The sequence below is a fragment of the Perissodus microlepis genome, chromosome 18 (genome assembly GCF_051167445.1).
Source record: "Perissodus microlepis isolate ML-2025 ecotype Zambia chromosome 18, ASM5116744v1, whole genome shotgun sequence".
Classification (NCBI taxonomy): domain Eukaryota; kingdom Metazoa; phylum Chordata; class Actinopteri; order Cichliformes; family Cichlidae; genus Perissodus; species Perissodus microlepis.
The window spans coordinates 11489293-11514779 of record NC_140478.1 but is presented as its reverse complement, the minus strand read 5'-3'; the positions used below and the strand labels follow the sequence as shown (position 1 = coordinate 11514779).

At 40.6% G+C, this 25487-nt stretch overlaps 1 protein-coding gene across 1 annotated transcript; it reads right to left on the bottom strand.

Moving 5' to 3' along the window:
- Positions 1–625: 625 nt before the first annotated feature.
- wls (Wnt ligand secretion mediator) lies at positions 626–25131 on the bottom strand. The gene is made up of 12 exons (XM_084912547.1): positions 24858–25131; positions 20820–21092; positions 17572–17696; positions 16331–16492; positions 15592–15728; positions 12718–12886; positions 4440–4537; positions 3616–3679; positions 2884–3027; positions 2654–2737; positions 2375–2543; positions 626–1640 (listed from the first exon to the last, which is right to left on the bottom strand). Exons 1-12 carry the CDS (start codon positions 24961–24963, stop codon positions 1531–1533), a joined length of 1641 nt encoding a protein of 546 aa, XP_084768673.1. The 5' UTR covers positions 24964–25131; the 3' UTR covers positions 626–1530.
- Positions 25132–25487: the final 356 nt, after the last annotated feature.

Sequence of the window (25487 nt, the reverse complement as noted above, 5' to 3'; positions counted from 1 at the left end):
AAACAAAACAAAAAGACCAAAAGAATACTCTGCATATTAATTAAAAACACTAAATTAAACATCAACAGTAACAAAGACTAATGTAAAAATAAGGATTAAAAAGAAAAAAACAAAGCATTGGTAACAAACTACACAGAAAAAACCAAAACTACTGAAAAACACTATTCACCGCATTTTGAGCAGTTTTTTTTTTATTAAATATTCTGTTGCCCCTTAAACAGTTATACTTGGTTTTACATCAACTATAATCCGGAAAGCAAATTTCTAAGATATACTCAGTAGTAGCAACACAGAAAGCTGCATTCAGAGTACCAACGTCCCCTCTGGGACCAACATGCAGATATGCAAGAAAATTCTCAATGAAACACAGTAAAGATTTTCCCTTATTCTTAATGTTTAGAATAAACACTGAATCCGTTTCCTGTTACACCAAAAGTCTCCAGCTAACTTGACAAAAGTGAAAGCAGCACTGTCATTCTGCTGTTAGCCTTGCTGAGGCGCACTCTTTCTTTTCTGTGTGCAGCAGAGGTGTCCAACGGTTTATGCATCAAAACCCTTTACAAAAACACATTTTTATTTCTTTGGGTGGTCTGAATTAAAAGAAAACGTCTTAACAATACACACATTAAGTAAAAGTTTTTATTTAAATCAGCATAAAAAGCAAATAAAAGACTAAACTAAAAAGAAAAAAAAAAAAGAAAAAAAGAAAAAAGTGTAATAGGCTACAATCAACTTCAAAAATATTGATAGAGCTGGATGCATATATTTTGTGAAGTTGAAAATAAGCACTTTATGAAAAATAGATATCTACATTGTAACCAAATAAACATACAGTATGCATTTCCCAATGTGGCTATGGTCTGTACATTTCCCCAGTGAGATAGATATATATCTATTTTTTTTCATTTATTTTTATTTTTTTTTTAAAAGGACTTGAATGACTAATTGTGACAGCAGTACTCCATATGATCTACTTTCTATGACACATACGTTTGTGACAGGTTCTGAACGCCTTGAATGAGAAAACGCCCCCTAATAAAGCAGAAAATCAAACCACGTGTCTAAAACATCTTGCAGTCGGTCTTCGTCAGCTCAGGTTTTTAAAACAAATGGCACAGGAGTGCGACAGCGGCTCACGCCACAAAGAACTGCTTTTGTCTCCCTGTAAAGCAGCTTTTTCAGTACCAGACTTTGTGTGAAAGGTATTGTGCAACATTAACAAACACCACATAGTTTACAATAAAGTATGAAATGTGAGAAGAAATTCCACCGTGAAATGAACAGGACTGATAGGAGTGCTGATATTCAGCCTTTACAAATACAAAAAGACACTTTGGGAACATACTGGCTTTTAAACAACCTCGTGGTTTGATGCCAGAGAGCAATTTCGGGGTGATGGTAATTGCATGCAAGGTGGATTGTCGATCCCATTTTAGAGCCACTTCAGACATAAAGAGGAAGCCTGTTTGATTACATATACATCAGTGGTGGAGCAGAGAGTAGATGGGAGTCTGCGTAACAGTGTTAAATCTATTCCTGGGCTTCTTTGCCAGTCATCTTGTAGACCACAGTGGGACCATCGAGATGCGTGATAGTTGTGGTCAGATGGAGGTCTTCGCCGCTGTTCGCTCCGCCATCACCTGCACATAAAACACCATCATCACATTTTTAAGGACATCTTTAGTCCTTTTTGGGTTTTTTCCAACTTTACATTACTGCAGGCAGGGGTCTGTTGCATATCAAGCTGCCTTAGCTGAATTTCATTTACATAAACACTCTCAGCTTGCGCAAAGCAGAAGTGAAACTAGAGAGCTGAAAAAGTAAATCAAAACATGGAGAGTGAAGCTTGGAGAGAGCTGCTCCTCCCATGAGACCCCTTGACGCACTTCAGGGAAAGCTTCCAAACTTCAAACCCTCTTTTTCTCTCTCTCATGCCACTGACGTCAGGAGATGGATGGATGGTTTTCATTACTTCCTTGCTCTTCGCCCCACCCCCTCTCTTCACTGTTCCCTTCTTTTCCGCCTGGAAGGAAGCCTGGTGTCCATTAGAATCTCACTCTCAGGCCAAAGAGACCCTTCTTTCCCCTGGGAATCAAGCCTTTCTCACTCACTCCAAAAAACAAACTTTGGATGAATAGGCAGCTTTACAGGAGGAGACAGACACTTGCTCTCTATTAGACTGAAGTAAGAGCTACTGGGGGCATTAATAAAATTCAGCTTTAATACAATGAAGAGAAAGGGGTTACGTCTAGGAGCAAGCAATAAAAACTAGCCTTATCAATAAATTATTGCCATGATTTTTTTAATTTTTAGAGACCAAAAAAAACAAAAAAAAGCCGGGTTAATTAGAAGGCAAGTAGAAAGGTGTACTTACCAGTGATGCACTGACCACTTGACTGCTCATCTCCATAGTGTTTGTGAGACGGTGCATAGAGAAACATGATGGCGAACACGTACAGATTCCACATACCGTAGATGCCAGTGAAGAAGGCGCTGTTCACCTGCACCGTGTGTTCTCCCCAGTGCCAGTGACCTTCATTCACCTGGACCAAAACCGAGAGGGACCATTTTTAATGATATTGTCCTTTCAATGTCGTAACTGGCCCTTACTCTGAGACACAACAGATTTCGTAACTTTATGAATGAGACTCACCTGACTTATGATGAAGAAGATCACTGTCAGTGCAGCACAGGCCAGAGTAACCAGCATGAGGAATTTGAACCTAAAAATCAGACCCTAAAATGATGACAGTGGGATTACTTAGTAAGAAAACATTAAGCGTCACAACACTGTTAGGAGTGCATTAATGTGTGTGTAAGATAATAAAGAACCTAGATCTAAACACACTGGCACGACAGACTAACTAAACCGCAGAAACGCACCTCATAGTGAAGCTGTCTGGCCTTAGACATGGCAGGGAGGGACATCCTCTTGCCACTAATGTTGCGGAAGACTTGAAAAACCATGAAACAGAGGAAGAGAAAGTAGAGACACGCACAGATCCCTGCCACAATTATGAAAGCCATCTAAGGAAACTTGTCAAGGAAGTAAGTAGTAGTAGTCGTACTACTAATAGTGAAAATAGATGAAAAGGTTCCACAAATTTAAACTTACAAAACACATTTTCACAATGATGTCTGAGGTGAAAAAACTTATAAAGTTATACTCATAAGCCCACAACTCTATTCATGCAGTTATGGATCATTGTATAATATATTTTAAAGCTGCCAAGGTGACCAAAAAAAACAAAAAAAGTTGTGTGCTGATGAATTTTACATCAATCAGATCGCCAAGCAAACAAAACTGGATATGCACACGTAAACACAAGAACCCTCAGCAATGCACATATGGCATAACTGAATGTTTCATATCATCATATTAGTCAAGAGAATACAGTTGCCAGTTTGTGCAGAAGCCAAGTGCAGTTTGGAAGCTGGCATAGTATCAATGAAGAAATTAATCTGTTCCAACAAATAAAGCAGAAGATCAACCATAAAAATGTTTATTCATGCTAAACTCAGAAGTCATGCTTTGGTAATTTACTCTGCCATAGGGTCTCCACTGTCATCATTTCTGCCTAATGAATGTTCAACATCTGGTCATAAAAAGGATACAGCCAGCTCAGTTCCTATGTCCGAAGCCCAGATGCTGTAGAAGGGATTTTTCAGCTGGACACCTCTAAGGAGGAGAAAAAAAAATAAATAAAAATAAATAAATAAACATCAAGTATGACAGAAATCTTTTTTATATACAGACACACTTCAAAGGAGTAATATGATAACACACAACACATGGAAAAGAAAAATACTGGTACAATGCAGTACATTTAACTAATTTTCAACAATTAGCCATAGCAGTTGCAAATAAGGAGTGACTATTGTGGTTTGAAAAAAGAAATTATATAGTCTCCTGATGAGTATCTGGACTCAATTAATAATGTCATGTAAATAAATCACAAAACTTGCATAGAATATGCTCATTAGAGTTAAAACGGGGCATTATCTAGGGCAGCGGTCCCCAACCTTTTTTGCGCCACGGACCAGTTTATGTCCGACAATATTTTCACGGACAAACAATACTCAACTCTCGCAGCCTGGTACCAAACGACTGGGGTTGGGGACCGCTGATCTAGGGTATATCGATTGGCTAACAGCTTGTGAGTAATAAATCAGTAGCCAATGAGCATGCATTGTCTTCAGCTGTAATCAAATCAATCCCTGGGATCCCTGTATGTCTGGTTTCCAAACAGAGACAGCAAAAAGCGCCCAGTTCAAAGGTTCATAAACAAGACTTTGCCAACCAATGAGTGAGGTCACGGTGGCTACGTCCATCTTTTATACCGTCGGTGGTTTGATGTAAACGCACCTCTATAATGCAATGGACATACTCCGTTTTAATACGGTTATTTAAAACTGTGTTTAATGAAACTTAGTCTCACCTCTCACACATGTCAAAGATAAAGAGGCAGAAGGAACCAAACACGACAGGTCCGACCTGCTTCCAGTAAATTGAGAAACGGTTCCTCTCTGTCTGGTCCTGAAAGAGAAGCACAAAACAGAGATGTTTTTCACATTTCATCACTTACTGCATGCTACCTTCTCGAGGAATGGCCATGCTATAGATGAAACAGATGTCCTTTTATAAACACACCATCTTCATCAGAGTTTTTGATTTGTGATTGACTGATTGATTGATTGACTGGACTGCGATCTTAAAAATCAACTACTGGCTGTGCTCACTGTCACAGACATGTTAGCCAGCAAATATAGATCTCACAGTCAGTGGAGGGTAATTTAGAAACTATGATAACTTCTGATACTACGAAGACATAAATCAAGCTTCAGTAGTTGTCACAGGTCAGAGAATTTTGCATCTCACATTTGATGATGCCTGTTCACAGGAGAAACAGGCTCCATCCATTGATTTCCAAGAAATAGGAAAAATACCAAATATTTCATCCGCACAACATCAAACACTACACTGTAGTTACTCAGATCATTAGCAGTACATTCAGTGAGTGTGAGGTAGATTTGCGACAAACAGGTGAAGGACAAAAAGAAATACAGATTCTTTGATTTGTTAGCAAAACAATTTTAGACGTAACTACTGAAATAGCACTGTGATAAATTACTCAGATTAAAGATTAATTCTAGAGGATATTTGGACCTGTGCAGTTATCCAGAATAGTTTTGTGACTTGGCGACACAACTTGTGCCTCAGCACTCCATGACCTCACACTGTAACCACTCTAGCACCTTTATGGTTCCTAAACACTTAAAAGTGCAATAATACCACTGACAGTTGATCACTGAATGTCAAGGAGGGATTTTTTTTTTTATTAAAATTGAGCTACAACACTGGCATCCTATTACATAACCACACCCAAATTCAGTGAGCACTTTAGAATGACCCATTTTTGACAAATGTTTGTAAAGGCAGACTGACTGGCTAGGTGCTTAATTTTATACAACTGTGGCAACTGAGCTGAAAACACCTAAATTCAAAGATTAAGAGGTGTTCCTCAATACTTTTGTCCAGACACTGTACCCAGGATTAAGACGAAGATGAAGAAGAAAATATCAACAGGCACCATCATAATATTGAGACTTCTCTGCAGAAGGACCCAAAAGGCTCGTCATGCTGCTTTACATGAAGAGATCCTGCTGTATCACGCCACAAGAAGAGCTTTAAGGAGACGACGTGAATGTCTTCAAGTAGTTATGGGAGTAAGCTACTTGAATCCAGAAAGAAAGCATTGGGAAAGGACTGAAGTTTAATGTTCAGCACAAGTTGACCAAGCTGAAAGAGTTCAGAGTTAATACACACCAGAGGTTATAAATGATGCCAAAAGGTGTGTCTATTAGATGTTGACAGGGAGAGATCTAATAAACTTTTGTGCAGCAGATACTTGGATGAGTAATAGCACGAAAAGGACAAGTGTAATTAATAAAGTCTGTGATATCTGCAGAGACCAACGCCAAGGATTTGGAAGTTGTTTGGCAACATAATAAAGCACACCTGTCTAATGTATGGAATTTTTTAAGACAGCAGAGTCATCAATTATGTAATAGTGACCTGACCATCTTTTTCTGTTTTGATTATTCAAAATGCCTGGTGTGAAAAATCTTCATGTACACAAAACAGTCTGAATCTTTCTGTCGTTCAAATTTGTAACAACATGATCAAACACTTTAGCATTGTATAGTGATTTGCTGGCGTCTCTACGTGTTACAGTGCAATTAATAAACACACACACACACACACACACACACACACACACACACACACACACACACACACGAAACCAAACTGAAGTAGGGACCAGTAAGAGGAGCAAGCAGAGAGCAGGGAATGTCACTGTTCATTTTGTGCATTATTGCTAAGATTTGCTGAATTTTGTTTATGCAAAGTGGGCGGGTACTGGGATAAAACTTCTCTAGTAGTCTCACCAAAGTCATCTGTCAATGGGAGGAACAATACTATTGTATGACAAGGTGGGAAATACATGAGAGCCCTACACAAACACAGCCTCGAATGTATGAAATGCCATAAATGTCAGCTTTTGATCTCACAAGAGCAACTGAACATCTGCATCACACATGTAAAATGTACCAGTCTCTGATCCAACAGGGGACTTTTAAAATATGATGTTCCCTTCTATTAATATCTGATAAAACCCATTTGAAAAATACAGTGATTGTACATACATTGTTAATCATATCAGCTCAAGCACAGATCACGGCTGTCATGCAAAACTGTCTTGAACTTTTACACATCAACATACAGCAAAATTGGATAATGAACAGAATAAACAGGTTGTACAGAGCAAAACCTTGAGAACAAGCAATCAGGTTTAAGAACAGGCCATGGAACCACACCACGTACAAGCTCAGGTGTGTCAGGTAGAGATGCGACATTGCTGCAGAGGCTTTAGCGTGTCAACGAAAACAAGTGGAGCAGAGCCAGCCAGCCAACAGGAGAAAAGCTGCTGTGCTACAGTCCAGAGAGTTGAGGCGGGGCAAAGAGACGATGAACCTGTCTGAGGCAGACATGGAGCTCATCAAGACAATGGACACTGTGTTCAGGTGACCAAAAAAAAAAAGCTGATGTCTGATCATCTCCGTGACTGCCTCAATCCAGGCCAGATTACAGACGTCAGATAAAAATGACCTGCGATTTTTTTGTGGGATGACAGCCAAATTCAGGGAAGATTTTGATGGCTGGTACAAAGAGATCACACATCTTCAGTTCTTCTCTGCCCAGATACTTCAGTTTGGCTGTCACTTGGTGTTCGCTCGCTCTGCGGTAGAGTATCACTTCCTGTTCCTGCTCAAACACAGTGGTGTTTCTGAGTAGCTTATTTGCTTAGCAATTTAATTAACAACTTTTAAATACATTCTTCTTTCATAGTATAATCTTCACGTGCTTCATCCGAAGCACACTTTCTGTGTACTCACTACCTAATTTATAGCCAAAGTATTCACTCACTGTCTCTGTACTGTTTCACTAGCTTAGCTTAGCTCGTAGCCGACTCGTTAGCACCATGGCTACTTCACCTGTCCCTCCTGCACTTTCTTGCTCATTGTGTCAGATGTTTAGTTACTCCTCGGCCTCCTTTAGCAGTAATGATATCTGTAACAAATGTAGCATATTTGCAGCTCTGGAGGCCAGGATTACTGAATTGGAGACTCGGCTTCGCACCCTTCATTCACCCGTAGCTAGCCAGGCCCCTGTAGCTGGTGCAGCCGAAGATAGCGTAGGCCCCGCTAGCTGTTCCCCGGCAGACCCCAAGCAGCTGGGGAAAGAGGGCGGCTGGGTCACGGTGAGGAGGAAGCATAGTCCTAAACAGAAGCCCCAGGTACACCACCAACCCGTTCATGTGTCTAACCGTTTTTCCCCACTCGGTGACACACCCGCCGGGGGTCAAACTCTGGTAATTGGTGATTCTGTTCTCAGACATGTGAAGCTAGAGACACCGGCAACCATAGTCAATTGTCTTCCAGGGGCCAGAGCAGGCGACATTGAAGGAAATTTAAAACTGCTGGCTAAGGGTAAACGTAAATTCAGTAAAATCATAATTCATGTCGGCAGTAATGACACCCGGTTACGCCAATCGGAGGTCACTAAAATCAATATTGAATCGGTGTGCAACTTTGCTAAAACAATGTCGGACTCTGTAGTTTTCTCTGGTCCCCTCCCCAATCAGACCAGGAGTGACATGTTTAGCCGCATGTTCTCCTTAAATTGCTGGCTGTCTGAGTGGTGTCCCAGAAACGATGTGGGCTTCATAGATAATTGGCAAACCTTCTGGAGGAAACCTGGTCTTGTTAGGAGAGACGGCATCCATCCCACTTTGGATGGAGCAGCTCTCATTTCTAGAAATATGGACAAATTTATTAAAACCCCCAAAATATGACTATCCAGAGTTGGGACCAGGAAGCAGAGTTGCAGTCTTACACGCCTCTCTGCAGCTTCTCTCCTCCTGCTACCCCCCCAAAAACCCATCTCCATAGAGACTGTGTCAGCTTCCAAAAAGACAAAAAACAAACTAAAAACCAGCAACAAACAACTTAAACATAAACAATCAAAAAGAAAGAACAATACAGTATCCACATCTGAACCAAAGAGTAAAACAGTGAAATGTGGATTATTAAATATTAGGTCTCTCTCCTCCAAGTCTCTGTTAGTACATGACTTAATAATTGATCAACAAATTGATTTACTCTGCCTTACAGAAACCTGGTTGCAGCAGGATGATTATGTTAGTTTAAATGAATCAACACCCCCGAGTCATTCTAACTACCAGAAACCTCGAAGCACAGGCCGAGGGGGCGGTGTGGCAGCAATTTTTCACACCAGCCTATTAATTAATGAAAGACCAAGACAGACTTTTAATTCATTTGAAAGCCTGATGCTTAACATTGTCCACCCCAGCTGTGAAACTCAGAAACCAGTCTTACTTGTTATCATCTATCGTCCACCTGGGCCTTACACAGAGTTTCTGTCTGATTTCTCAGACTTTATATCTAATTTAGTTCTGAGCTCAAATAAAATAATTATTGTGGGTGATTTTAACATCCATGTAGATGCTAAAAATGACAGCCTCAACATGGCATTTAGTCTGTTATTAGACTCAATTGGCTTCTCTCAAAATGTAAAAGAACCCACCCACCACTTTAATCACACTCTAGATCTTGTTTTAACATATGGCATAGAAACTGAACATTTAACAGTGTTTCCTGAAAACCCTCTCCTGTCTGATCATTTCCTGATAACATTTACATTTACAATAATTGATTACACAGCGGTGGAGAGTAGATTTTATCAAAGTAGATGTCTTTCTGAAAGGGCTGTAACTAAGTTTAAGAATATAATCCACCCACTGTTATCATCTTCAATGCCCTGTACCAACACAGAGCAGAGCAGCTATCTGAACGCTACCCCAACAGAGGTCGATTATCTTGTTAATAATTTCACCTCCTCACTACGTACGACTCTGGATACTGTAGCTCCAGTGAAAACTAAGGTCTCTAGTCAGAAGTACCTGACTCCGTGGTATAATTCTCAAACACGTACCCTAAAGCAGATGACTCGTAATCTGGAGAGGAAATGGCGTGTCACAAATTTAGAGGATCATCATTTAGCCTGGAGAAATAGTTTGCTGCTTTATAAGAAAGCCCTCCGCAAAGCCAGAACATCTTACTATTCATCACTGATTGAAGAAAATAAGAACAACCCCAGGTTTCTCTTCAGCACTGTAGCCAGGCTGACAAAGAGTCAGAGCTCTGTTGAGCCAACCATCCCTTTAACGTTAACTAGTAATGACTTCATGAACTTCTTCACAAATAAAATTTTTATCATTAGAGAAAAAATTACCAGTAATCATCCCACAGATGTAATATTATCTACAGCTACTCTTAGTACCATTGATGTTAAGTTAGACTCTTTTTCTCCAATTGATCTTTCTGAGTTAACTTCAATAATTACTTCCTCCAAACCATCAACGTGTCTTTTAGACCCCATTCCTACAAAACTGCTCAAAGAAGTCCTGCCATTGATTAATTCTTCGATCTTAAATATGATCAACCTATCTCTAATGGTCGGCTATGTACCACAGGCCTTCAAGCTGGCTGTAGTTAAACCTTTACTCAAAAAGCCATCTCTAGACCCAGCAGTCTTAGCTAATTATAGGCCAATCTCCAACCTTCCTTTCATATCAAAAATCCTTGAAAGAGTAGTTGTCAAACAGCTAACAGATCATCTGCAGAGGAATGGTTTATTTGAAGAGTTTCAGTCAGGTTTCAGAGCTCATCACAGCACAGAAACAGCTTTAGTGAAGGTTACAAATGATCTTCTTATGGCCTCTGACAGTGGACTCATCTCTGTGCTTGTCCTGCTAGACCTCAGTGCAGCGTTCGATACTGTCGACCATAATATCCTATTAGAGCGATTAGAACATGCTGTAGGTATTACAGGTACTGCACTGCAGTGGTTTGTATCATATCTATCTAATAGACTCCAATTTGTGCATGTAAATGGAGAGTCCTCTTCACACACTGAGGTTAATTATGGAGTTCCACAGGGTTCAGTGCTAGGACCAATTCTGTTTACATTATACATGCTTCCCTTAGGCAGCATCATTAGAAGACATAGCATACATTTTCACTGCTATGCAGATGACACCCAGCTCTATCTGTCCATGAAGCCAGATAACACACACCAATTAGTTAAACTGCAGGAATGTCTTAAAGACATAAAGACCTGGATGGCCGCTAACTTTCTGCTTCTTAATTCAGATAAAACTGAGGTTATTGTACTCGGCCCTGAAAATCTTAGAAATATGGTATCTAACCAGATTCATACTCTGGATGGCATTACCTTGGCCTCCAGTAACGCTGTGAGGAACCTTGGAGTCATTTTTGACCAGGACATGTCCTTCAACGCACATATTAAACAAATATGTAAGACTGCTTTCTTCCATTTGCGCAACATCTCTAAAATTAGAAATATCCTGTCTCAGAGTGACGCTGAAAAACTAGTTCATGCATTTATTACTTCCAGGCTGGACTACTGTAATTCATTATTATTAGGATGTCCAAAAAACTCACTGAAAAGCCTTCAGCTAATCCAAAATGCTGCAGCAAGAGTACCGACAGGGACTAGAAGGAGAGAGCATATTTCTCCTGTTTTGGCTTCCCTTCATTGGCTTCCTGTTAAATCCAGAATTGAATTCAAAATCCTGCTCCTCACATACAAGGTCTTAAATAATCAGGCCCCATCTTATCTTAATGACCTTGTAGTACCATATCACCCTATTAGAGCACTTCGCTCTCGCTCTGCAGGCCTACTTGTTGTTCCTAGAGTATTTAAAAGTAGAATGGGAGGCAGAGCCTTTAGTTTTCAGGCCCCTCTTCTGTGGAACCAGCTTCCAGTTTGGATTCGGGAGACAGAAACTATCTCTACTTTTAAGATTAGGCTTAAAACTTTCCTTTTTGCTAAAGCATATAGTTAGGGCTGGACCAGGTGACCCTGAATCCTCCCTTAGTTATGCTGCAATAGACGTAGGCTGCCGGGGGATTCCCAAGATGCATTAAGTTTTTCCTTTCCAGTCACCTTTCTCACTCACTATGTATTAATAGACCTCTCTGCATTGAATCATATCTGTTATTAACCTCTGTCTCTCTTCCACAGCATGTCTTTTATCCTGTCTTCCTTCTCTCACCCCAACCGGTCGCAGCAGATGGCCGCCCCTCCCTGAGCCTGGTTCTGCCGGAGGTTTCTTCCTGTTAAAAGGGAGTTTTTCCTTCCCACTGTCGCCAAAGTGCTTGCTCATAGGGGGTCATATGATTGTTGGGTTTTTCTCTGTATCTATGAAGCGCCTTGAGGCGACTTTTGTTGTGATTTGGCGCTATATAAATAAAATTGAATTGAATTGAACCAATGTTTCAAAGAACTGTGTTTCCTGGACAAAAATGACAACAAGATAAAATGGGCAAAACCACTTTTCCAAACTTTATAGTGTGACGTGTAGGTTTTTAACACGAACCCATGACAAGACTCAAGTTTTATTGTCCTTATTCAAAGAACAAAGCTTTAAGTCATGAGAACCATGTGGTTTGTTTTGACATTACTGAAAACAAACCCAAACAAATATGCATATAATGAAACACTGAATTGAACTCTTCACATCTGAAATATTTGCTTGTTCTCTAGCTTTCAGTTAACAGTTCTCTGTTTAGCTGCTAAGGGTCTGCTTTAAGATGAACACACTCCAAAAAAATATATTATTATTTAATTAAACTGAGAAATAAGGAAATTATATAAATTAAGAGTCAAGTCTTGCAAGTGATGAATATGGGGATGCAAGCTGTACTTCAAACTAAATACACCTTTACACTCAGAAAGCACAGAGTTGGATCAAGAAACAATAATCTGCACAAGTCCTCTGTGATTACACATGCAAGTGCATGGTGCTCTGCATTTTCCTACATCAATATGGGCTGGAGTGAGGAAGAGAAGACAGTGCGCAGTAGCTGAGGCATTCTCCTGAGCATGCATGCAGTCCTTGCTTTTATCCGAGCCCGATCATCCTTTCATTCAAACACCATAATTCAGGATACTTAAATAAAAGTGAGATTAAGAAACTGTAAGTAAGATCAAAAGCGAGTCGGAAAAACCATGCACAAGACCAAAGTAAATGGAGCTTTGTACAGTACCATGAGGTGCTCCCCGCAGAAAATGATCCAGAAGGAGAGCAGCATAGAGTAGAAGATGCCCTGCCTGATGTCTCCAAAAAGCAGCATCCATGTCCAGTTGAAGCCAACAGAAAACCACTCCACTGGGATGTTGATGAATGTCATGGAGATTCCTAGAGCCAAGATTACCCTAGGAAAGCAAAAAAAAACAACAACCATAAATTCAACATTACCTACTTTGATGACTTATGTAATAATATGTGACTCAGCATAGGAAAAGCCACCCAAAGATGTAAACCGGGAATTTAAGCTAAGAGCTAAGCGATGATGCAATCAAGAACTGGACTTTCCGATATTTCCAGTGTTTATTATCTAAACTCCGCGGTCTATAGATTTCTCTCAAAACTATGTCAGAGGGGGAAAAAAGTGTTTTGTACTTAACACTTTCTAATGTATAAAAATTAAATAAACATCATTTTGACCCAAATTCTTGTCCCGCAAACCTCTGGGCTATGAGGGGAAACCCCCCCGCAACCTTCCCAGTCAGCAATCAACCGCTGCACCTCCCACCCCTCTCCACCGCAGTCATGCTGGAGTCGTTTCCATCTTTAGCCTGTTGTGTTGATTTTTTTGAATGGACACAGTTTGACATCTTCATGTTAAAATTAATATAATAGAAGATTAATTCAATCTGTTTTTTGCATGTTTATTGAAAAGTTTGGTGGCATATAAATGAAGTTTCATTGAACATTTCATTGAATTTGAATTAAAGACTGGGGAATTAGGACTCCCAGTGGGATTTATGGCATGCTTTTGGTCCCAATTGAACCTCAGAAGGCAGTAAGGCTGTTCCAAGTGATCTGGATTATCTTTATCATAGTGAGACATTCTCATCCTGAAGTGTGTTTTTATTTTTATAAAGTTACATCCCAACAAGTATTTGTTACTTTAAAAAAACAAACAAACAAAAAAAAAAAAAAACAGTGCCTAATTGTGTTGGCAGCTTTAAGGCAATTTTAAAGGATAAACTTCTGTATCTGGACTAAAACTGTTACACACATACATTTTTTGTTTTAGGCTGAGCATTTACTTAACCAGGCTTAGTAGACTTCAGGACATTGATTAGCTTACCCATTCAGCTACAACCACAGCATGTTCCCACAGAAGCTTGACTTATGCGTTTCTAAATCATGTATTTTACCTAAACAGCCTCATTACTGCTAGACCTTGAATATCTGTTTCATGAAATCTAGAGTCCACTGAACTGAGAACAATCACCACAGAGAAAGAGAAAATTAGGCTCATCTTCTTAGCAACTTGCAACAGGTCCCTGCATGTGACCAGCTGATATAACAGAGGGCAAAACAGAGCTACAGAAGATAGATGACCTAAAATATGTGGGTACAAACACTTTATGATAACACTGTGGGCAAGAGAAGTAATCTGATACACGTTCTAAGCAATTTGACGCCAGACAGTTCTGCAAAGTGAACAAAGTGAAACCACATTAGACCGGTATGCATGGAATGTGTCCAGGGCACCATCGACACAGGCAGGAGAACTGGGACCTGCATACGCCCGCATGTGTGAGAAAAGTCAAAGGGTTTAGTTTGTAAAACTGAAGTGGCAGACATTTTTTTCCCTACTTAACATGGGACAGCATGAAAAGTACAGGTGTAACTAATAATATGAATTATTTCTTAAGTGCATTTGAGTGAGTCAGGCAATAGATGTGAGCAACCATCAACACTGTCATTTGTTTTCTGCCGTAGCAACTCAAAATGTCTGCTGCGTTCCTGAGGAGTTGACATTTTCAGCACATGTTTCCAATGACAAAATAAAGATGTTTCATATTATCCTGTGTTCCCCCTCACATCCATCCTCCTCACAACTTTAGAGAAAGCCTGAGGTTTACCATTCTGGCACCTATGTGGGCTAGCATGGCAGGAGACTCTAGTAAAGCTTTTAAAGCATGAAAAAAATCATCCACTGTCCACAAATAGGGTACAATTCGCACTTCCTGAGAGCCTGCTGGTCATCTGGGAATAAGAGCCTTGAGCTGGAAAACACAGAGGGAAGGAGAGATACACTGTGTGTGTGTGTCCTGGTAGCGGGTGTGTTCCGGTTCCTAAATGCGTGTGTGCAGCATGTGTCAGCTGAGTGCTAGCTTGCAGATTTTGTAACGTGTTTCACGCTTCGCCTGGCTTTTCCTGTGGCGCAGAACGCTGCCTCTTACTGATCTGTCTTCTCTCCACGGCAGGGGGTTAGACAAACACTGGGCTCGGAGCATGACTTCAACTTGTTCACAGGACAGCACAACTGCCTCCATGTGTTGCTTGAACCTTCATCGACTTGGCTTGGTTATAGAATTAATACAAATATTTGAGGGGTTTTTTGGAATATACAAAAACAGCCATGAAGATTTCTCATGTTTCCCACATTGTTTTGCTTACACCACCTCATTGAATTTTCAGTGTGGTAGTTAAAAAGCCAAGTGCGAAATACCAACATTCCTAAATACCATTCCTCCTCAGACGCTTGATGAATAATCTCTCTGATCTCAGTGACCTATACTGTACACAGCTAGTATGACCTACTTGTTCTTTTCATCCATAGTTAATATGTACTTTCATCTAGTACATGCGCTGAAGCTGAGCTACTGTGTTATCATCTAACAATTACTGCATGTCCTCAACATATCATTTATCTGTAATCACTGAGCCACAGTTAATTCAATTATTTGAATCTTCATCACTGGTCACCTGAGGGTAGATGGATGGAGTGAAGAGAAAGGTGGATGGCAGCAGCAAAATTTAGTGTTATTTGGAAATGTAAAAAGAAAAGTTGCACTTTTTACAGATCATCACTATGATGCTGATAATGAGGGAGCCTTACTTCTCTAGCAGGACAGGAGGTCTGCTCATGAGGGTGATGCGTCTCCAGTACCAGATCATGATGATGAGGATGCTGGGTGTGAGGAAGGTCTTCATGGCAAACCAAACTTTGGTGAAGCCACCGTTCTGATGAATTCCCTGATGAGCAAAAAGAAACGCTATCAGTGTCAGTGCACGGTAACACTAATAGCCGTTTTCCACTAATACCTACTTGGCTCAATGTGATTCGACCTCACTCCATTTCAGTTTTTTTTCCCATTACAATTAAGTACAACATAATGTGTGGGGGTCAAAACATACAGCACAATAATGAAGGATGTCAAGGCGTTGGTATACCTGCTGCTCAATGTATTGTTTTTTGTGCAGTCATTTCCTTTGTTGTTGGGTTTCAAAAATTGCATTTTTGATTTTGTGTAGGCGACGCTCTCATGACTCATCAAGTGATGCTGCTGATTAACCAGTCCGTGGCATGCAGTCTGTTGACGTACATTTTTGGATAGCCTCAGCCCCTGCTGTGCAGGTGCTTAAAAAAAAAAAAAAAAAAAGGCCTGATAATAGGTACTACCATCTAATGGAAAACCCTAAAAACTTAGGCATGTTGAGCAGAGCAGAGTAGGTACTAGTGGAAAAGGGCTATAACAGTACATCCCTTAACCCTTTAAAGCCCAGCATACTGTATTTGATGCATGTGTTTTTGTGAGAGTTTAATGGGGTAATGACATGTCATTGTGAAATCTTACAACAAGTCGGATGTCTCTGATCTCTCCAATTCCCACATTGATCTTCTTCCTCTCGTTGACAGGCAGGCGAATGTTGAGGAGGTAGTACTTATGGGCCACGCTCCCCACTTCCATGAAAGGTAGCAAGTCGCACTCGTAGTAACGGCCCTCATTCTCATGAGTCTAGAGTAAACAAGCATTTGAAAACACGTTTACCTAAAGAGACAAGCTACTTGAATTTATTTTAGGTAAGCATCAGCATCAACAGTTCTGAAACTGACTATATCCACAAGATTAGCTGAATGTAGCTTTGAGGCAGCAGTGTAAGTAAATACAGAGCATTTTCCATTCTTCTTTCCCACAAAAATGTAAGCACAAAAATAGCCTAGGCAGTGTTTTCATTGGAAATTTTGAGTATAAAATATCTCCTTAATACTTCAGTTTAACTAATTTACCCATGTAACTTGTCAGAAGCCTTTACAATATAAAATATATTAAAATAATATAAAATAATATAAACATTTCTACCTGGGATGCTGTACCTTGGGCCAATTTTTTTTTACCAAGGGTTCAATAGTCTGCTTTGTCACTAGGTCATAAATTTGGGTATTCTCACTAAGGCTAATGATACAGACCTTTTTCATAATATGAAGAGACTTTGGAGTCAGAAACCATGCGATTCATAATATAAACTAATATATATAATAAACTAACTTAACTTTACAGATCATTCTTGTATAAGCTGATAAAAAGGTTACATTATTAGTACAGCAATTTATCCATCTAGTTTTGCAATTAATACCTAAACAGAGTATCTTTTCCATAAAAGCTTTGTACCATATTGCTTCATATTTCTATTTAACAGCAGTTGTGGAAAAATACTATAATACCTCTCCTTATTCAAGAGTTATGCTCTCACCTTTTAACAAACCCCATTACCCCTTATTGCTAGACAATAACCGACTAATTATGATTCAGAGAGGAGACCCGAGTTCTTGGGTAAATTAAGGGTGTTGCATCTAGTTCAGACATGTCTGTAAAAACAGCAGGGCAGACAGAGCTGTACTTTAAACCTCTAAAATACTTTATACTTATACTACTAATTTTTTTTTAAGTACAGCAGAGAAATTAAGTTTGCACTGAGTTATTGAAGCTACAGGACAGAGGCAAGCCCAGACATGACACAACTTTGGCTCTGTGTGCCAAGTCAATAAAATGAGCAAGCTTTTGTAATTTAAAAGTCGAGCTACAGTCTTAACTACCTTGGTAGCGGTGAAGTTGCAGCTGAGTTTCCTCTGCTCGAAGGAGTGAGCCATCTCTGTCCATTCACTGTCCATATCATCTCTGTAGGCCAGGCCAACGTCAATGTACACCAATGATCCATCCTCTGGGGAATAATAATAACAATAATAATAATCATCATCATCATCACCACAACAAGAAGCTGCTTTTGCATTAATATAACACTTGATATACATACTCTAAAGACAATCCTGACAATAATAAAGAAGACAGAGAGAAACATTTTTCCCGATGGAAAGAACAAAAAAGGCTCTGAATAATACATATACACACATGTCTGCATTTTGACGTGTGTTGTGCCTCGTCACTGCACAAACCTGCTGCCTCTTATCATCCTCGCAATGAGATCAAATTAAAATGTGGTGACAGACAGCCACAGCCTTTTCAGTATACACCCACCAAATGCTCTTAGCAGTGGACGCCTAGCTTTTTTCCTTGTATGTGTCAAAATCTGTAGAACGTTTAAAAAGCAATCAGTGAGTTTAATCACAGGCAATCGGCATTTGCATCAAAAACTCAAGGGTACAGTTCAAACTGGCATACATTCATGTAAAGTGCAGATCACTGGCGTGTTAATCAGTGGTCCTGCAAATCTGGAATAGTTCTGAAACACTCGTATTAATAAGATTATTTCTCAATATCCACGTGTTCGATATGGTTACTTCCAAAGTAACCTTAGCAAGGTTACTTCCTAATACACCCAAAATTCAACAAGACCTTAAAAAACCCAGCCCAGTGAATCCAACAAAAAGATCCAAAGCCAAGCTATTAAAGCTGCATCTTTAGATCACATTACAAAGCCAAGTGTTCTCTCCTCCAGCCCTCCAGAGAGCCTCTTGTGCCGTTATGAAACAAGCTGGAATGAAGAGAAAGAAACCCGGTGGCCTCTGCTGTAAGACAGGGGGGAGAAAAAAAAAAAAAAAAAAAAAAAAAAAAAAAAGGGAGAGAGAAGAAGAGGGAGCCAGATGAAAACTGGCAGCCGACTGTCTCTGTAATGCCCTCCCCTCTGCCATTGGTTGAGCCGGCCGCCCTCAAATGTCAGCTCGCTTCATGCAAACATTCCAGTCCACTCCAGCAGCCATTGCCACGGAAACTAAGCCTCCTCAACAGCTGTGTTATTGCTGGACCTGGGCCAGAAAGGGGGTGCTTGGTGCTGGGTGGAGTGGGGCAGGTGGGTGGAGTGGTTAATAAGGGTGACGCTCTTCTCTGGGATGAACATTGTTACACAGATAAGGTAGTCAAGGAAGAGATGGCCTTGTGTTCCTTCGTCATACACCAGCAGAACAGAATCCACCCACCTTTGTGAGCTTGCTCTACTCGGGATTTAACCCTCACGGTATTTTGTTACCGGCAGATTAACAAAGTGGCTCCAGCGTTTCAATTGGGAGATCACTGGCATTTTATGAAATCAGAATTGTTTTATGCAGTAAGTTTTATTGAATAAAAATGTAGACATGGCTTAATATTAGAAGTTGCGCCAGACAACATAAAACGGTGATTTGACTACCTGATTGTTCCTCTTTTATAAGATTAAAGAGCTTTCCGTAATGTGAGACACAAAAATGCCTCACATTACGCAATGCTTATGCCAATTTAGGCAGGCTGTTCGTTACCAGCCTCTTATTTTTTTCAGTTTCAAGCTTACCTCCTCAGGATAAAAACGGAACAGGCAATAATGTTGTACACTAGAAAAGGGATGTAAATTATAGGGTTTAAAATTGTCAACTATTTTACGTTTCAAGGTGAGATTCCTGCTTTTTCCAGCACTACCCGATTTCTACTAAATGTGGCACTCTGCTTCTTCTGCATCCATTTGTTCTCACAGCACCTCGCATAGCTTAGAAAGATCAAAATGAGTCGATGACATCTGGCAAAAAGGCTTGTCTGCGGTCCAGGCTGAATCACTGACTCATCTGTCAGACAGCCAGGCAGTAAACAACCCACAGCCCCCTGACACAACCGAGGCCAAGAATGTGAGCAAGTAAGGGATGCTGATGAGTAGGACGCCACTGTACCATGACTGTTTAGACAAGCCAGACCAGAAAGGCAAAGATTTTGAGGTATTTTGCCCTCTTTGTTGCTACAAATACTTCATCACCTTTGAGTGTGCTGGCCTACAATGGATTGTATTAAGGCTGACAAGCATGTGTCAGTCTAGATAAGCCTCTTTACATCAAACGTTCCCATCGTACTCAACCTGACATTCAAATACTTTGCTATGCATTGCAATCCATTTGAAGAAAATTTTTCATTGAGATTCAAATCGACTTCCCCAGACTCTGCTGGTGATCCAGACTCTCATTAGACTTTCTCATCATCCTCTCTAATCCCTTCTTTGAGGATTCTAAGCACCCTGCCATGACACCAAACCCTGTCTTCTCTGAGGTGCTAGTTATTTCCCTTCTCCCCCTCCTCTGAAGTACTTCGACGCATTATTAGAATGCTGCAGATCGAGCTGTGAACTAGTACACTTCACAACAATGTTGTTTTAAATTAGGAGAAGATGCAAAAAAAGTTTCCAGTGGGAGACTGAAGACATCAAAAGGCAGCCTGGATCAGCAGCATAAACAAAACCAATGACAAATTTCAACCTTTTTTCCCCTCCCTAACCCATTACAATTACATCTCAAACAGCTTACACATGGGCAATATCCTTATCAATCTAAGCTGATGTTAAAAAAAAAAGAGAGTTTGAATTGGGATAATGAAATATCCAAGATGTATGGAAAACAAGGAAATGTAACTGGCCTAAAGCAACCAACACCAATACCTGCCTCAACAGTGACTGACAAAGACCCTGAGATCTGCGAGGCTTTTGAGATGAAACAGCAAGACATTCATCTTTGTTTGCTGCCTTTCTGTGCCATACATTTAAAGTAGACGTTCTGAGAAATTCTGAGTGTTCAGGGAAGGTGAAAGAGGGAGAAAAAAAGAAGAATTGTACTGAAAAAGATTAGCTGTAGGTGACTTTTACAACGCTGGTGACTTGAGATTACAATAGATGTGAATATTTCAGAGGTTAGCTTTGTCCAGAGCCTCTGTAAATATTTTCTTTTCAGATTGTGAAAGCAAGAAATACCACAGAGACAAAATATTGACAAAGTTCGCGGCATGCAGAACAAAAGCCATGTCCTTGAGGCGAAACATGGGCTATGTTGCCCCATCCCTTATTTTCCTTTAAAACCCATAAGACACCTTTAGTTCTCACCTATCTGGTTGTACATCTTAAAAGCGATGTCAAACTGCAGAATGACCAGCATGAACTGGAACCACGGGCTCATCTCCTTGTTGGGAAGAGGAATGTGGACAGCAAACACAATGTTGTTAGCCTCGATCCTCTTGGCCATGGCTTCATCAAAGGACCGGATCTTATCACACTCCTTTCGGCCCCAAGGCATGAACCATTTTGTTTGCTGCGGTTTGTTCGGTTTATCCACGCATTTTGTGGCCAAGTAGTGCACTGCTGTGGTGGGGCTGGGAGCTGGAAAGACAAAGTGGTAGAGGTTAGACTAAGTGTCAAACTGAAATACTGCAGGAGTTTTGTTTTTTTGTTTTTGTTTTTAAATGGTCCTACCACGCCAAATTTGCCCTCAAACTAATAAATCACGTGAAATTATTTTAGCCCAAATATAATACATCAGTCTTCAGTGCTGCAGATTAAACTGTTCAAGGACAATGTTAAGATCTTAGGAACAGTTGCCAGTTTGACTTTCAGCCAAATCAGTACAAACACTTTGGTAATTACTTTTTTACACTGTTTAGGAAATGCCTACAAGCAAGGCTCTGTCTGTGAAGTGAGAGGGAGGGAAAATTCCCGAAAGCTCTCAGGCACCAATTACAGTGTTTAGGCATTGAGATTCATGAGCTCGACAAGACTGCTGTTTGCAGTCTCTACTCACAGGAACTATTGTAAGAGAACAAAAACGGCCATTATCATGACAGCAAAGAAACTCTGGCACCCTGTTGTAGAACCTAGAGGCCTGATGTGAACGACACCTGAAAGGTCTGAGTGAAGGTGTAGACACACAAAACAAAAAGCCCCTAAAAACCCCAACATTAATTCAGGAAATGATGCGGGACAATCAGCAAATAAGTGAATCTGTTAGATTTATAGTGGTTTAGCATTTACCTGCAAGCCCTTATACATTACAAGCTCAGACAAAGGTCACTTTTGTATTTATACTCCGCATAGCTCAGACATACACACAGAAGTAGCACAAAGAGCCAATGTAAATACACAGTACTTGCCACAGCAGTAGTGACACGTGAGGTCAAACTTTTCTGATGATTATAATTTGGCAGCATTTTAATAAATCATTCTATACACTCTTTAGTAAATTGATTTAAAAAAATGCATCCAAACAGCTGTAAATGACCACTTTGTAGGAAATCATTCACCTGCAGCGTATAAACCAACAGGAGAGTACTGAAAGTCGTTTGCTGTTGGAATCTAATCAGCCCACCTGTGAAGTCAAGTAGTTACAGAAGTTACCACTCTTGCGTTAAATGTTTACAAGTGTTAACTCTCTCCCTTTATATGGTGACGCTAATAGATGATTGGTCACGGAGCACGCATTTCACATACTAGAATCAACTGAATGCATCAAACTACACAACTTCCTGTTAACGATTTGTTAGAAGCAGTCCCATTAAGACCAGCAGTCTCACAATAGGGTCACATACACACTTAATCTAGTGATATTAGTTTCTGGACAGAAATGCTCCAGTTTTGTTCATGCTCCCCCAACCTTGTTGTTGTTGTTGTGTTTTTTTAATCAATTTGGTCTCATGTGTACTGACTTAGGTTGATATGAAAAAGGGTATTAAAAGTAACGTGAATTAGTAAAAACTCAACATACATGACCTTTGTCTTTGGGGAATTCTCTAAAACTGTCTTTTTTCTGAGCAACTCACAGAGATGCATCAGAAAAGCGGACATAAAACAAGGATAAACACCCTTGTGCTGTTGTTTACTGTGATAAGTAAATGTTATGCAGTCTGACCCAGTAAGATTACCAGTATGCCTTTCACAAACCATATTAAGATGCCATCAGAACAGAAAGTAGTTCTGAAAGTCGATGTTTTTCTTCATTAGTACAATATGGCCTCAACTTTTCAAATAATTTCATTCATACAATAAAAACTCTGAAAACCTAAGCCAGGAGGTCTGCACTACATTGCAGTGATGCAAACTTAAAATCAGAGCCATAAGTCAGACACTAAACTTGAACTGAAACAAGCAGTGAAGTAAGCAGATTTAACTTTTTTTTTTTTTAATTCTTTATACACTTCCCACCGACAGACTGAATAAAAGAACAAATGGGTACCTGGGAGTTATGAAAGTCAAAACTAGGACAAAGGACATAAAAACATATTTATGCCTCAAAAATGTTTTTGATTTGAATACTGGCTTATAACAAGCAGGATGTGGACTCAAATCATGCAGATAAAACTTTGAAATGGCTTCAATCAAAAGATATGCAAACAAAATCTCACACTCTAAGATAAATATGCAAAATGCTGAGCAAATCTGAAAGAACTACTGGGAAGTTATTAAGCTCTCAGTAAAATTCCTAGTATGGTGCCATAAGCTGTAATCACCGTCTAGGGTACTTGTAGGAAGTACTGACTCGTGAGGATGAGCATTCAGAGCTTTGAGTTTTCACATCCAGGTTGTAAAAGAGATTAGTGGTGTTTCAAAGAAGATGCAAAGCTCTCTTCTCCATCTCTACTGTTAGAAAGCACCAACTCACAAGTGGTAACACTGTTAGACCGATGTATTTTTCAACCTTTTATCGTGTCCAAAGGTGCAGTAGCCACAGAGGGAAGAAAACCGTGTGCACCTGTCCAGAAAGATCCTGTTACTTATCTGAACATCTAAACATATCTGCTCACTCCAAACCAAAAGCTAAAGGGCGGATGCCACGGTTTACACACCTATAGGCTCTCGCACAGTCATAAAACTCCACCACGAGGATCTTTATCTGTGCTAAAGGCTGTTTGAAATTAAACATTAAAATGCACACAGAGCAACAAGGACGACCCACTGGAGTGAATTAAACCCAGTTATCTGGATCCCCTCGGAGTTCAATTATCAAGTGACCCCGTGAGTCCAGAGGCACACCAGCTCCTCCAGTCTCTATCCCAGTGTGTCCAGAATAATGGCCATCCCCTCAGCCCGCTGACCCCATGCCGTGTTCCCGGGTTTGTCGGGAAACAAGGGGAGAAAACCCCCTTTCTACTCAATTACCCTCGCCGCCCCCGGCCACCGAGCAAACACAAAGGAATCTGGCTTCATTAAAACCATCTCAGCCAGGAATGAACCAAACAGGCTAATTTATCAGCCATGTAGAGAGAGGGAGACTGGCTGGTGGGTGGTTTCCAGACTCTAAAAGCAACACAGGCATCTTTCACATGGACCCAACTTCTATCGACCGTGCTGTTGCACTGCTGGTGGGGCTTGTGCGCGCGTATTTGAGTGGGTGGATTTGAAGAAACTTGACAGCAACTCCAATACAGACCTGAAGGCAAAAAAATGCAACGTTGACAGCTGCGCGTGTATGTGTGTTTCTGTGCAGGTCTGTGCATGTCTGCCTCGATGCAAATGAAACTCGTGGAAGACGGGAGAAACATTAATGCTCTGCCTGCGAGGCCGTGGGGATTTGGGGAGGAAAAAAGGGGGAGACAAACGCAGGGGGAAGGAAGGAATGAAAGGAAGGTAGAGATGCTGCCTGGGGGCCCCCACACAGCAGATATTATATACGGGGAGGAGGAGGGAGAGGAGAACATTCGAGTTGGGATCAAAGTAGTCGGGGGAAGGAAAAGAAAAAAAAAAAAGGTATCCCAGAGCTTTTCTGTGTTGAAACAGCCCATTAAAAGTGTGATGTTCTGCGTTATTTTTAAGCACAGAAACGAAGCCAACTGGTTGTGGGCACGCAGGCAGCGAACACCTTGAAACAAAAGCAGTGATTTAGAGCGGAGGTGCCATTTCGTCTCGAAAGGTAAAAAATACGGCTAAAAGTTAGCGCCCTTCGTCTTTTGTTTCACCGGGAGTGTTTATTACCGCGCCTATCAAGGTAAATAGCGATGAACTCAACTTAAAAGTTTTCCGTTTTAGCCTTTTATACACGTTAACCTTTAAATACCCGCGAGCACGCGCGTACAAACACAGACGTTAGCTTGAAAAAAGCACGTAATAAAAGTACAGATAAAATTGAGGCAAGGAAAACGGAAAAAAACAACTTACCAATTAAACCGCCGACCATGAAGGCAAACGCCTGGAACAAAAGCAGAATAACTCCCACTATCACCAACTTTTTGGTGCTCATATTCTCAATAATAGCCCCCGCCATGGCGAAGGAAATGTTGGATTGAAAATATCACCACCGAGCGAGAAACAGTAATGTTGGAAGGACAAGAGGGGGAGAAGAAAGCGATGCATCCACTGCAAGTAGGAAGGCAAGCTGGGCCCCCACCGCTCTGCTCCTGCCTTTCAACTTAGGAGGAGGAGGGAAAAAAACAGGAATCACATGACCGAATAGCGCTCAGCTTTATCCCTCAACAGCCAGCTAAGATCAGGGGGAAGATCTGTGGAGCGCCACCGCATTGCATTAGAGGCTGGTAATGCAGGTTACTGTGTCATTGAATGCCTGTAATAGCGTCCCTGTTGTGTGGGACAGGGCTATTTAAAGGAAGGTTTGTGAGGTCCCATCTCATGTTTGGAGCCGTCGACACATTGTCCCCCCTAACCTATTCTTAGTCCAAGGTAGGAAGAGATATAAATACTGCACAAATGCACAATACTTAACTGTGTTCTGTAAGTTCAGATTTTTCTGGGCACGTGACATACTCAAAGGTTTAAGCCAACTAATGTTCG